At 44.1% G+C, this 13484-nt stretch overlaps 1 protein-coding gene across 12 annotated transcripts in view; it reads right to left on the bottom strand.

The window, feature by feature from the left end:
• The window catches only part of ST3GAL3 (ST3 beta-galactoside alpha-2,3-sialyltransferase 3), a 362121-nt gene that overhangs the window by 124417 nt on the left and 224220 nt on the right, over positions 1–13484 (bottom strand). For all 12 annotated transcript variants that reach the window (XR_009763520.1, XM_061632682.1, XM_061632687.1 and 9 more), the window contains one exon: positions 5529–5715. Coding sequence is in view for 11 of the 12 variants with exons in the window: in XM_061632682.1 (XP_061488666.1) it covers positions 5529–5715 (187 nt within the window). In the remaining variant the exon portion in view is untranslated. The remainder of the gene's footprint in view (positions 1–5528; positions 5716–13484) is intronic.

Raw genomic sequence — 13484 nt, 5'->3', positions numbered from 1 at the left:
GATTTATAATATATCTATTACAGTTAGAAAAATGTTAGGAAAGCATTCATAGGATTTGAATAAGCCACTGAGCTAGAACTGGTTTGAAAACAAAGTTTAAAGTCAGGTGCTTTGAAAGATCGAAGATATACCCTACTAGATTAGACCCAGGACCTATCTAGTCAAGCATTCTGTTCTCACAGATGTTTGTGAGATGCCTAGAAGCAGGACATGAGTGCATTAGCATTCTTCCACTCATCATCTCCAGCAAGTGGAATCCAGAGATTACAGTATGGGGAGAAAAAGACCTCCCAAACAAGGTCACCAAATCAAGGAATCTGATTCCCAAAAGTTTTTCCACACACAGGCACATGCTTAATTGAAAAAAATATTTTCTCCAGAAAAAAGGATTTAGATATGTCTGGGGGAAGGAAGTATGCAAATACTACCTACTTTTAAATCTTTTATGGAGTGATTGTGTGAGGAGAATCTGAGGTGAAGGAGTCACCACTTCTAAAGCAGGGAGAGGAAGGGGCTGCTTTTCATATTTTTTCCCTTTTTTGATTCTTCCCATTGACCACAATAGGAGGGAAATGACTATGCTAGCTCCAGAGCTGGTGTAGTTCTGGAGCTATTTGGAGAGTGTGGGGGGGGACTGAGGATGTTTATGACCCTGCAGATCTAAGGCTTTCCCTGAACACTCATTTTAACCCTACTGTCAGAATGTATCATCCAGCAGGACATGTACACCTATGGTTGGCAGAATGTTGTGCCACCCCACTGGTGGTCTTCCTTTCCACTGGCAGAACAACACTTGACCATTTCCTGTAGGATTGCACCTTTAACCTTCATAACAACTTTCCGTTAGCTCTAATAAAGTCTTCATGTACCTATAAGCTGGGGCACTAATCAAAAGTGTATTGTGGACAACATTTTTACCTCACTTTCATTAAAGTTTGTCAGATCCACTATGGTCTAAATAAAAGTGTTCAATATACCTGATCAAGTCTCTTAGCTGCTAAATGGTCATCCTTCTAACAGACTAAAACTCTTTTTGTTTTATACCCAGCTAGAGTTGCTGTTGATATTACCTTTCCTTTTCAAAATTCAGTGTCTGGAAAATGCTACTAAGTAAATGAATAATTAATTGTTATACAAATTTAGGGGAAAGAACAGCTATTCGGGGAAATACATATCATTTGCTAAATGTTTGTATGCCTTTGCTTAGTCTTCATGTACTCATTGCTCTTCCTGTGGTGGCAGTTATAGAGGCGAAGGCTGATTTGGGACACTGGGATCCAGATATCAGCAGTCTTCTGTAACTTCCAGCCTGGCTTGGTTTACATCTGGCTGTAGAGCTGCAGCCTGATTTCTGACACAACTATCTGTGTAGCTGTGTATAGAGAATCAGTAAAGCCTGAGGTAAAAGTTTGTCATAACTATATTAGATAATTTTATAAAGAAGAATGCTTTTTTTGGTGCAAGATCATTTGGCATGGGGAGTGGTTTACAGTGTAAAGTTAAAAGGCTGACAGTTTACCTCTAACTGAGGTGTAAAGGTATGGAGCTGCCAACTGTAGGCCACATACACACTGTATCATTGTAAACTTTTATCTCAGGTTTTACTGATTCTCCACACCGTGCCTTTTCTGTTTGATCTATCTGAAGATGCATTTCTTCATCCTGGATTTTGACACTTGAGATGTATATTTTTAGGACCCACCCTATTTTTGTGATTTTAATTTGTTTTTAATGTTGTATTTTAATTTGTTGTAACCTACCCTGGGACCTTAGGGTGAATAAATCAAAGTATTATTATTAATTATTACTCTGACAATTTGGGAGTTTAAAAAAATCTTTGGGAGTTTTAAATAAAATAAATAACTATGTCTTTGACAATTCTATTTTATAGTATTGTGTTTTAACAATTTTATCTGATCACTTCATGCTGGTCATTGACCATAACATTAAAGATGATGATGATGATGAAAATAAATATATTTTAATTTGCAATTGTAATAGAAAAAAATTGATTAAAAACAGCAACAACAATCCATTGCCAGCTGACATTGACAATAAAAATAAATAAAATTTTGGAGCTTACTGCTTTGCTTTCTTTTGTTGCAGTTTGTGATTTTAAATTAATTGTTGTTTTAATTTGTTGAAGACTTTGAGAAACATTATGCTCAAAAATCAGTATACAAATAATGTAAACAAATAAATGGCATGCTGAATAAAATTTCTAAATGCAAGCCTAGTTCTAATTTACCCTTAGGAAGCATTATTTGGCTTCAGTAGCAGAATACAACAGCAATGTAAAAATCAAAAAGAGTTTAACCAGTGCTGCTTCACCCCTAGGCAAGAGTCACTAAGCTTTTGATAGGTCAAATAAGGCCTTTAGTTTCTCATCCTATAACCAAATCTACCTTAAGTGGAGAGAAAGACCAGCCAAATTCTTTGATATAGTCAAAGATTTGTCCTAGCTATTCATTCCATTCTTTTCTGGGTGGCACTTTTTCCTTTAGATTCTCTCCCAAATCAGGCCACTGAGCAGGATGTTGGTTAAAACCTTCCTCTTCCAGGAGGTATTTCGGCTGCAAGGAAGTTGCAATTTCTAGGCTGGAGTTAAAGAAAATTTAAATTCCAACTTTTAATACTGTTTTCATTAGATATAGTTTGTCCAAATTCAGACATAATGCTAAACTGTGGTTAGTTAAAAACAGAGGTGAAAGCTTTTGATTTCTTCTCATAACCAAGCAGAAGAAGAGGAGAGGGGCAATCACATAAGTCCAAGACTTGTCCATGTAATACTAAACCATGGTTTACCACGACATGCACTTAAATACGTACATGCACTTAAATACATCCCCAGCTCCATCTTGCGTGATGGCAGGCTAGTGCATGCAGTGCACTTATGTGGAAACACAAGAGGTGGCATGACCGGGCATATTTAAGTGTGCACCGGCTGCACTTGCATGCAGGGATGGTGTTGCCTGGGAGAGTGGAGCTCCCATTCTGTGATCCATGCCACCTTCCGGTCGCAATTTGCAATCATGTGCCGCAACCCAATGCTGGTGGGGATTGCGGAGCGGGAGCTCCATCCTCACAGCCACAGGGGCCCTCAGTCAGATGCAGGGGCCCTTCGCCAGTGCCTGACCTGGCCACCCGTTGGTACCGGGCCTGTGGAGCACCAAGGTTTCCAGATGCAATATTGTGGAGTGGTCTAAAGCTAAAAATTCAAAGCAGAAAGTAGTTCCTTCCATATTTATAATGTGAGAAATGTTATTCTTATTTGGGCAGGATGAAAGAAACTCAGGATGACTACTGCTCTGTACATTGTCCCCCCAAGAATGCTAACTCCTTTCTCAGCAGCAACTTGGCAATAGCTTTAGAAAAGGATTAGAAGACCTTTACAAACTCCTATGACACATATTTTAACTGAACGTGCCTCTCAGTTTGTCCTGAAGAACTGCCTTGCAAGAACAAGGTGAAACAGGGGGAGTGAAGGGGAATTTCTGTTCCACTCCCTTTGTGCATAACATCTTCTGGAGAGAATCAGCTTGATGGCTTTGCCCCTCCCTTTACTCCCCTTTTGCTTACCCTGTGGCTGTGACTCATTTTAAATGGCTAAAGCACCCATTTCCTCTTTGATGAAAGGCAAAGAGGATTAATTTTAACCTATTTGGATCACTCATTGGTTTTTTGGGCAAGACTGCATATTGTTGTACTGGCTTTTCTCAGATGGTAGCAAGGAATTCATGTGTGTCTAAATAAAACTGCTAATAAGGTAATACTAGCAGTGGTGATTAGCTGCACAACTAAGAAAAATGAGTTGCCAGTTGAACTATTCACACTCTTCTCTGCATGCTTAAACAATATTCAAGACCAGAAAAGAAAAAAAGCTTGCTGCTTTTAGTATATTGTGGTCTCTATTGTCCTAAAGAGAGGTTCAGCAGATAAATCTGCCCTACTCTCTAGGGATTCCACAGACAGGTATAAGAATATGATAAAACTACTGGTCAGATGCACTGTACTAAGAGATTTTCCCATTCAAATACTTTCTTCACATATACAACTCTACCTTACAAAGCACATATGTAGTGAAAAAATAATTTAAATGTGTACTGTACAAGAGGTGGTCACTTTCTTTCATTCCATCCTCGACTGGTACCTCTGGAGTCCACTACAGTAAGATTTGCTGGGAGAGAACATTTTGTTCACAGTAACTTGTGTTTTCCTTTGCTAAGCTATATAGCTTTTAGCCCTGAAGATTATTCAGATTTCCAAGGTAACTTGGCAGCCTCCTGATGTGCATATGGAATGAAGATGGAAACATTTTCTTTTGCTGAAATACAGCTGCACCCTATTCGACCTCCAACGTCATCCCTGCACACTGTTTATCAGACACGCCTCTGCAATGAGCAGGCTCATGAACGTGGCTGTACTTGCTTGCAGGTGTTCACCAGACTTACACTACTAAAGACAGCTTCCTGACGCCACAGGCACTTGCTCCATAAGCTGCTCATTTTGACAGTCTACTGGTAAAAGTGGGTATAGGGTTATTCTTGAGAGAGGAAAATGCCCGGAAGCTACTTATTTCCAAGAAAACCTTTGCCCTCACTTGGCTCCTTTACCAACATAAACCAGATGTTCAAGGAGAGCTCCCTACAGATGAAATCATTTTTCTAAAGTAAGGAATTGTCTTTGAATCCAGCCCACTAAATAGCTTTGTTTGTATAAATCATGTCTGTCTTCTTAGGTTGGCCTAGTTATTTAAAAAGTGTCTTAAGCTGAATTTGGCAGAGTGCATTTTTGAAATAACTTTCTGCTGCCTCCTTTTTCAATAGAATAGATCAGGCAATGCTAACACTTCCAAAGTAAAAGCATGGCTGTCTCTGACATTTGTTAACTTAGGTTTGAGCCTATGACAAAATGTGTTTCATGTGTATAGTACAGCATATGTCTCAAGCAGCCAACAAATGCCAGAATGAAACAAGCAAATGAGACCAAAAATAACCCAAAAAGGCATGAGAGCCTGACTGGAACTTTTCTTTCCCAAACACTCACTAAAACCCTCCAGGGAATCTGTTTATCAATGGGCTGTGCAGACTATATTCTGCTGGGATTGGAGGTGCTTCTAAATAGTCTAGCTAACTCCCAAATATACATCTTCCTATTTTGTTTGAATTTACCTGCTGTGACTATTGGATTGATTTCTCAACACCTACTTGGTAAAAAGCAGCCTACAAAGATTTGTTTTTCTTATTCCACCATTTTCAATTATTTATTTGTTGCATGCCCCAAATCCCATGTTTCTGCATGAACATCTACATGCTTCAACTGAATTTAGTGGATATTCAAAATAAGGTGATTCTGGGATTGGAATGGTGCTCTCAAGACCATATTGTTACAAGTAAGGCAGACAGAAGGCTATATTCCAAAGAAACAGAGATGTACAAGAAACGTAAGCACAACACTGGAAGCTAAATCCTGGTTACAATCAAATAATCATAAAACACCAGAAAGTTCTTCTCTAGTTCTTATCTTACCACTTTTTCCTTGAAAACAATGTACTTTAGCCACTTGAAATCCTGCCACTTGAACCCTGCCAGCACAAATAGGGAGTCCTTTTCATACTGCTCTGGTTTCTGGATGGCCCCTTCTGGGTATGTTATCCGCATTGTCGTCTTGCCACCAACATCCTTTTCAAAACCTTTCACTGGAGCAGAGTTAAGCCTGCAGTGAGACCAGAGAAGATATATGAGTTGCATTTATACCAGAGTTTAATTTGGAATGGTAGCAAAAACACAGGACAGAAACTCTATCAAATTAAACAGAAGTCAGACATGAGCAAATGGTTAGGTGCTGGGAGCTCATTACCAGCAAAACAATTAAAACTATCTGCATTTGCTCTTAGTACAAACAGTGGGTAATTAATCATTGGAGGTAATGTGTAGAAAGTGGTGGACAAATTGGATCTGACTAAGCAACCAACAATTTCAGAATTTACAGTGTTTCCTGATTCTTCCACAGGCCCAAAGAGAAGCTGAGAACTCAAGTACAGAACAAGCCACTATTCTCAATACAAACCAGTCATTAATGTCCATTCTCATGCCTCTACATTATCTTAGTTTTTCCTAGAACATACGGATCTGATGGTAAGCAGTTATTCTCTGCTAGGATGATAGCACTGCGGTTGATCATCATAATCAATGCTTATCGTAAAGCATAAGTGCCCCAATAAGTGCACAGCACTTTTCATCTATGGTATAATTATGGTCATGAGGTAGCACTAGCTACACTCTCTTATGAAAAGAAGCTAGATGTCCACAAACTAGAGCATCCCCAAGCACTGGAAGAGGAAGATTTTCAGTCTCCAACCCCGGAAAAGGAGCTTCTATGAATGCCTTGTATACTCTCCATATGAGGCAGTGGGCTGGATTTCTGTTTGACAGGAAACCAGACACTGTAGCAACTGAATCTCTGCTCTCTCATAGTTCAGAACCAGACATTATCAGACTGGCTGTTGTGAAAAACAGTAGTTCCGCATCCTCTTCTCCCCAATGTAATACTAAACATTTAATGTGTTGCCAGTGTGCTCCAGATTTATCCACTGCATGTCACTGGTTGTTTGGAGGGGTGCAGAATAAGATGATGCCATGTTACACATTGTATTATTAGACAGGAAGACAAAGAAACAAGAGGCTGCTGTCTTCAGCAGCAGCCTCACATCTGCCATAACTTCTAATTTCAGTCTTAGTCATGCCTTTTATGTGAGTAGAGCATATGGTATCAAGCACAATGGAATTCAGCTGGGCCAGAGGTGCTATTGCAAATCTCTATCATGTATGGTTCCTTAAACAGAGTATAGTGCTGAATTTTCCATTATAGTTTTGCGCATTGGAGTATTTAGCAAACAACAAGAAAACAGAGGGACTGTCCTTCCTGAAGCCAAGAGATGCAGATGAACGTGGTTCTGTAAGGTTTTCTCTTTTTATTAAGGTTACAGTTATGTCAAAAGCTTTCCGACTCATTCAGCTAACTATACTTTCTAGGAACTAATTGCCTCTCTAACACTGACTAAGCATGTCTTCGCAGCCACAGATATTGATGCATCAACGTCTCCCCCTTCAGCACCCATTTAAGTAGGTTTTTCTTTTGCATGACAACGACAGCTCCTCCTTAACCCCAACAGTTGCTTTTCGTGCCTCAGAAGCCAGCGGGAATGGGGCAAATGGGGCTAGACCTCAGTTTCCCCCTACAAATGATGGGGACTAACAGTCTGTTCAGGCATGGGAAGTGGCTGGGAGCCCGGCTGGGGATCAGCAAGTTGGCATGCAGCGCTTCAGGAGCGGGCAAGGGGGGAGCAGCCTCTGACTGCCCAGGCAGCGCTTCTGTGGGGGATGTCAAGTGACTGGGCACATTGCAAGCCATCGTCCCTCAAGTCATCTGCCCAGTCCTCAAAGTCAGAATCTTCCTCCTTGAAGCCCCCCCGGTCCTGGATCATATCATCATCCCCCCTCCCATGCTGAAGTTCCCCCCACCCCAGGAGTATGGGCTTGTCTGGATTAGCTTCATGGAACTCTCTCACCAAATCCAATGTGTGCACGTTGGGTCGCCGCCTCCCAGGACTGTGTCTCTGGAGGGTACCCCTACTACTGGATCAAGAACTGTAACTTTCCCTGGCGGCGCTGAGAATACAGGATCCATTCCACTTCAAACTCTTCCTGACCATCCACCACCAGGAGGGGAGGAGGGGCTTCCAATGTTCGATGGGGATCCAGCAGCTGCTCTAGAGTAAGCAGAGAGTGGTGAAAGATGGGATGGACTCTCAAGGGAGGTGGGAGGCAGACACAAAATGCCATGGGGTTGATCCGGGCTTCTACTTCAAAGGGTCCCAGTCTCCGAGCCTGCAATTTTTGACTAGGAATCCTTGTGGACAAGTAACATATGAACAGCCACACTTTGTCTCCAACCTGTATTTCCGGATCAGGCTGGCGGTGTTGATCTGCCTGCCGCTTATAGTTGGCTTTTGCCCATGCTAGTTGCTCCTGTAGTAAGTGCTGCTGCGCCTGCAGTTCGTGCATGAACTCCGCTGCTGCTGGTACGGCCAGAGTAGAGCTGGGATGGGCAAAGGTATGCGGGTGATATCTCAAGTTGCCAAAGAATGGAGTCTGCTGTGTTGAGGCATGCACAGAGTTGTTATACGCAAACTCTGCCAAAGGCAGTAAAGCCACCGAATAGTCCTGCTGGTAATTTACATAGCAACCAAGATGCTGCTCCAAAGTAGCATTCACTCTCTCTGTCTGTCCATCTGTCTGGGGGTGGTGCACAGACGACAGTCTCAGCTCGCTCCTCAGCAAATGCCGTAACGCTTGCCAGAAGCAGGATGTGAACTGGGTTCCCTGATCCGAAACCAAACTGGAGGGGAGTCTGTGGAGCCAAAAAATGTGCTCTATGTATAATTGGGCAGTCTCTCGAGCAGCTGGCAACCCGGTACAGGGGATAAAATGTGCCATTTTACTGAAAGCACCTACATCCACCAAAACAGTTGTCTTCCCCTGGGAAGCGGGGAGATCCGTGATGAAGTCAAGAGTCACCATTTGCCACGGCCCCTCAGGCATGGGAAGGGGCTCTAACAAGCCTGAGGGTCATTCCTGCGCATGTTTAGCCCTCATGCAATTGGGACAGTATTGGACGTACCTCTCTATGTCATGCTTAATTTTCAGCCACCAAAAGTCCCTTGTGACCGTCTGCAAGGTTTTAAAAACTTCAAAATGTCCAGCAGTGGGGGTGTCATGGCACTGGCGGAGGACTTTGGATTGCAACTCTCCAGGAGGCACATACAAAGCCTTATACTGGTAAGGCAACCTTTCCCTTTGAGAGAATCCAGATGCACAGTTCTGCGTTGCTTACTCCATTTCTAGTATCTGCTCCTGAGCGTACGGGTCTTTCTATTGAGCGCTGCGCAAGTCCTCAACCCAAGAGTCAGGGAAACTGTCCACCACCAACTTATCCAATGGTATAATGTGATGTTCTGAAGTAGCAGGTTGCTCCTCTTTAGACTCTGGCTTGAGGGACAAGGCATCTGCCTGACGGTTCTGTGCTTGAGGAATATAATTACTGCGGAAGTGGAATCTAGCAAAGAACTGCACCCAACGCACTTGACACTGGTTCAGTTTCCAGGCCGTCTGAAGGCTCTCCAGGTTTCGATGATCCATGCAACCTTCCACTTCGTGTTGCGCCCCCTCCAGAAGGTGATGTCAGGTTTCAAAAGCATCCTGAATGGCCAGGGGTTCTTTCTCCCACACCATGTAACACTTGTCAGCTTTTTGGAGAAGTGAGTACAGGGCTGCAAGCCCCCCCTTTCTGGGCTGGCTGCAATAACACCGCTCCAATAGCTATGTCTGACGCATCACTCTCCACCACGAAAGGCTGTTGGGAGTCGGCTTGCTGAAGTACTGGTTCTGAGGTGAACATCTGCTTCAGCTCTTTGAATGCTTGTTGCAGAGTCAGTCCAATGAAAGGGTCCTGAACCCTTTAAAGAGTAAGTAAAGGAGGCTGTCTTGTTGGAAAAGGCAGTGATGAAATGGCAGTAGTAGTTAGCAACTCCCAAAAAGTGCTGGAGATCCTTCTTGGTTTTTGGGGGGGTGCCACGAGAGCACACAACGCACCTTCTCCAGATCCCTCTTGACTCCTGCAAGGGAGATGTGATAGCCCAAGAAATCCAAAGTGGTCAGGTCAAACCTGCACTTCTCCAGCTTGGTGTACAGGTGATGCTCTCTGAGTCTGTGTAGCATAGCCCTCATGTGCACCTCGTGCTGTTCGCGGAGTCTGAGTAAATGAGAATCTCATCTAAATAAACTATCGTGAAGTGGTCCAAATAGTCCCAGAAGATGTCTTTCATGAGATTCTAGAAGACAGCTGGGGCATTAAAGAGTCTGAATGGGATGACTAAGTATTCAAAGTGTCCATAACGTGTCTTGAAAGCAGTCTTCCACTTATCCCCTTCCTTGATTCTGACCAAATTGCAAGCTCTGCATAAATCCAGTTTGGTGTATATTTTAGCGGTGCGCAAGTGCTCCAGCATTTCCCCAGTTAAAGCGAGGGGGTACTGGTTGGGAATAGTGATTTTGTTCAGCCCATGGTAATCCTGACATGGGCATAGCTCCCCTTTCTTCTTCTTGACAAACAACAGCGGTGCCCCAGCAGGAGAGTTGGACAGCCGTATGAAACCTTGCTGCAGGTTATTATCCAGGAATTCCCACTACGCTGCCAACTCCAGCTCTCACAGGGAGTAGATGCGTCCCGACGGGATAGTAGCCCTCAGCAACAAGTCTATGGTGCAGTCATAGGGGCAGTGAGGGGGCAGTTGGTCAGCTTCCTTTTTATCAAACACATTCTTGAATTCCTGATACTTTGCGGGTAGGTGCATCTCATCAGGTGGGGATGTGGCTGCCAGCGTTAAAGGCGTAGTTTTCTGGGGTGGTTGATAATGCTGCTCGCAATAGTCTGACTAGAACATCATGGTAGCCTCCTTCCAGGAAATAACAGGATCATGTTGAGCCAGCCAGGTCATACTCAGCACCACCAGGAAATGGGACAAGGCAGCTAGATAGAAGGACAACCATTCCACATGCCTGGGCACTTCTACCCCCAGTGGCTCAGAAGCTCTGGCAACCGCTCCAGACTTCAGCAGCCGCCCATCTATGGTCTTCACTGTGAATTCCATGATAGGCACTTAGTGCCTTTGTGCAAAGTCCAAGTTCATAAAATTACTTGAGGCTCCGGAGTCCACCATGGAAAACACTTGAACCTCTTCCTCTGCAGGCAAGGATAAGCAGACAGGTAGTTGTAAGGCGGATCTTGGCGAGAGAGGCTTGACTTGAGGTTGCTGACTTGCAGACAATCCCAGCTCTTGGACCTCTATAAGGGCTGGGATTTGTAGTTTTCCTGCACTAGCACCTTTTCTGACTTGGGGGGCAGGACTTGGCTATATGCCCTGCCTTCCTGCAATATAGATATAGACTCTCCTTGCGCTGCTTCTCCTTCTCCTCCTCTGTCAGATGTGGCCACGCCCCTCCTATCTGCATGGGCTCCACCCCCAGCTGCAATGAAGTTCCCACACTGAGTGGATTGCAGATGTGGAGGAATGGTAAGGGGGGCAGGGTTTGTGCTGTCTCAGCCCTGCATTCCTGGCAGCAACCCTTGAGCCGGCTGTCGATCTGTAGACAAAGCTGAACAAGTTCTGAGAAAGTGCTCAGTTGAGAAGCTCGAGCCAACTCATCCAGCACCTCCGAGTTGAGCCCCTGGAGGTATAAAAAGTTCAAAGTCATTGAAATCTGTCTCTTGAGCCAGGATGTGGAAAGAGTTGGTGTAAGTTCCGACTTAGTTTTTTCCGTGTTTCAGGCGCCCCAGTTACCTGGACACTGTTTCCTTGTGCTGGGGGTCCCAGAAGATCTTGGCCATTGCATTAACAAAGGCTGTACACTGGGCCAAGATAGGATTGTTCCAAAGCAGCAACTGGATGGCCCACTGGGCAGCCTCTCCCTCCAACAGGCTGATGATGAATGCCACCTTCACATCGTCATTGGGAAATTCTGACTGTCGCACTCGCTTGTACAGTTCACACTGGGTTAAGAACATGGAGAATTGCTCCACCTTTCTCCCATAGCAGGCTGGCATTCCCACTGGAGGCTTGCTTCGAGGAGCTGGCTGGGGCTGGGCAACTCCCTGCACTTGCTGCACAGGGAGTCCCTGGGTCACCAACTGAGTCATTTGAAGGCGCAATGCTTGATTCCCAGCTCGAAGAGACTGGGTTTCAGTTTGAAGGCTCTGGACTTCAGTTAACATGGCTTGCATGGCTTGGTGAAGGTCCTACCCTGCTCCACTGCTTGCTTCCATGCTGTTGGTCATGGTGGCATCGGAGGGAGAAGGATGTGTCTGCGTCAAACTATCCTGCCTGAAGCCAAAAGATGCAGACACACATGGTTCTGTGAGGTTTTCTGTTTTTATTAAGGTTACAGTTATGTCAAAAGCTTTCCGACTCATTCACCTAACTATGCTTTCTAGGAACTAATTCCCTCTCCAGCACTGACTAAGCATGTCTTCGCAGTCACAGACACTGACGCAGCAGCTTCCCCCCTTCAGCGCCCACTTAAGTAGGTTTCACTTTCGTGCAAAGATGGCTCCTCCTTAACCTCAACTGTTGCTCTTCGCACCTCAGAAGCTGGCGGGAATGGGGCGAAGGGGCTGAACCTCAGCTTCCCCTTCTGAATGATGGGGGCTAACAGTCTATTCAGGTGGGAAGCAGCTGGGCGCCCAGCTGGGAACCAGCAAGTTGGCAAGGCGGCACTTCAGGTGAGGGCAAGGGGGGGCATCCAAAGGAGCAGTCTCTGACTGCCCAGGCTGTGCTTCCATGGGGGAGGGCATGGGACTGGGCGCACTGCAAGCCATCCTCCCTCAAGTCATCTGCCCAGTCCTCAAAGTCAGAATCCTCCTCCTCGAAGCCCCCCCCGGTCCTGGGTCATAACAAGTTGGATGTCAAAGTGTGAGCAGAAGCAGGAGCATTAATTCATCAGTTGAACATCTAGTCAGAAAGTTACAGCAGATGTACTCTACTGTTCTGACTTTACTACCTTGTGAACAAAGAAAGGTGAGAGAAAGGCAGCCAGGAGAAACAGATCCTAGCAGTTAAGTACAACCCTAGCTTATTATCTCTACCACCTTGTGCTCCAATCAGCTGCTGCTCCTTTGTTTCACAATCTCAAATATCACTCATCCTACTACTAACAAGACTTTATTCAGATCAAATAACTGCATATGCATACTATATACCATATAATATGTTGCAAATGGCAGTGTATTTAGAAAATCATGACTGAAATTAATTATGACTGATTGCCCTAAAGGAATCGGTAGCAAACTGAAGTAATAAAATAAAGTTCAAGGTTCAGGAACAGGGAGCAACTACTCCCATCAACGAGGAACCATTTCAAAGACACTGCTCAATAATCATATCTGGAAAATAGAAGGAGAGACAACCATATTATGTAAATGACCTCAGAGTGAAACAATTAACTTTAAAGGGAAGAGTAGATGTAGCTTCTCCTACACAAATAGATTCACTGCAAATTCATCTTCGAGTGAAAGCTATGTCACTACAGAGTTTCCAAGAATGGTTCTCTACTCTTCTTCTTTGTTGTTATGTGCCTTCAAGTCGATTACGACTTATGGCGACCCTATGAATCAGAGACCTCCAAGAGCATCTGTCGTGAACCACCCTGTTCAGATCTTGTAAGTTCAGGTCTGTGGCTTCCTTTATGGAATCAATCCATCTCGTTTGGCCTTCCTCTTTTTCTATTCCCTTCTGTTTTTCCTAGCATTATGGTCTTTTTTAGTGAATCATATCTTCTCATTATGTGTCCAAAGTATGATAACCTCAGTTTCATCATGTTAGCTTCTAGTGATAGTTCTGGTTTAATTTGTTCTAACACTCAATTATT

Source organism: Rhineura floridana, chromosome 6, assembly GCF_030035675.1.
Source record: "Rhineura floridana isolate rRhiFlo1 chromosome 6, rRhiFlo1.hap2, whole genome shotgun sequence".
Lineage (NCBI taxonomy): Eukaryota > Metazoa > Chordata > Lepidosauria > Squamata > Rhineuridae > Rhineura > Rhineura floridana.
This window is presented reverse-complemented; position numbering and strand designations above follow the sequence as displayed.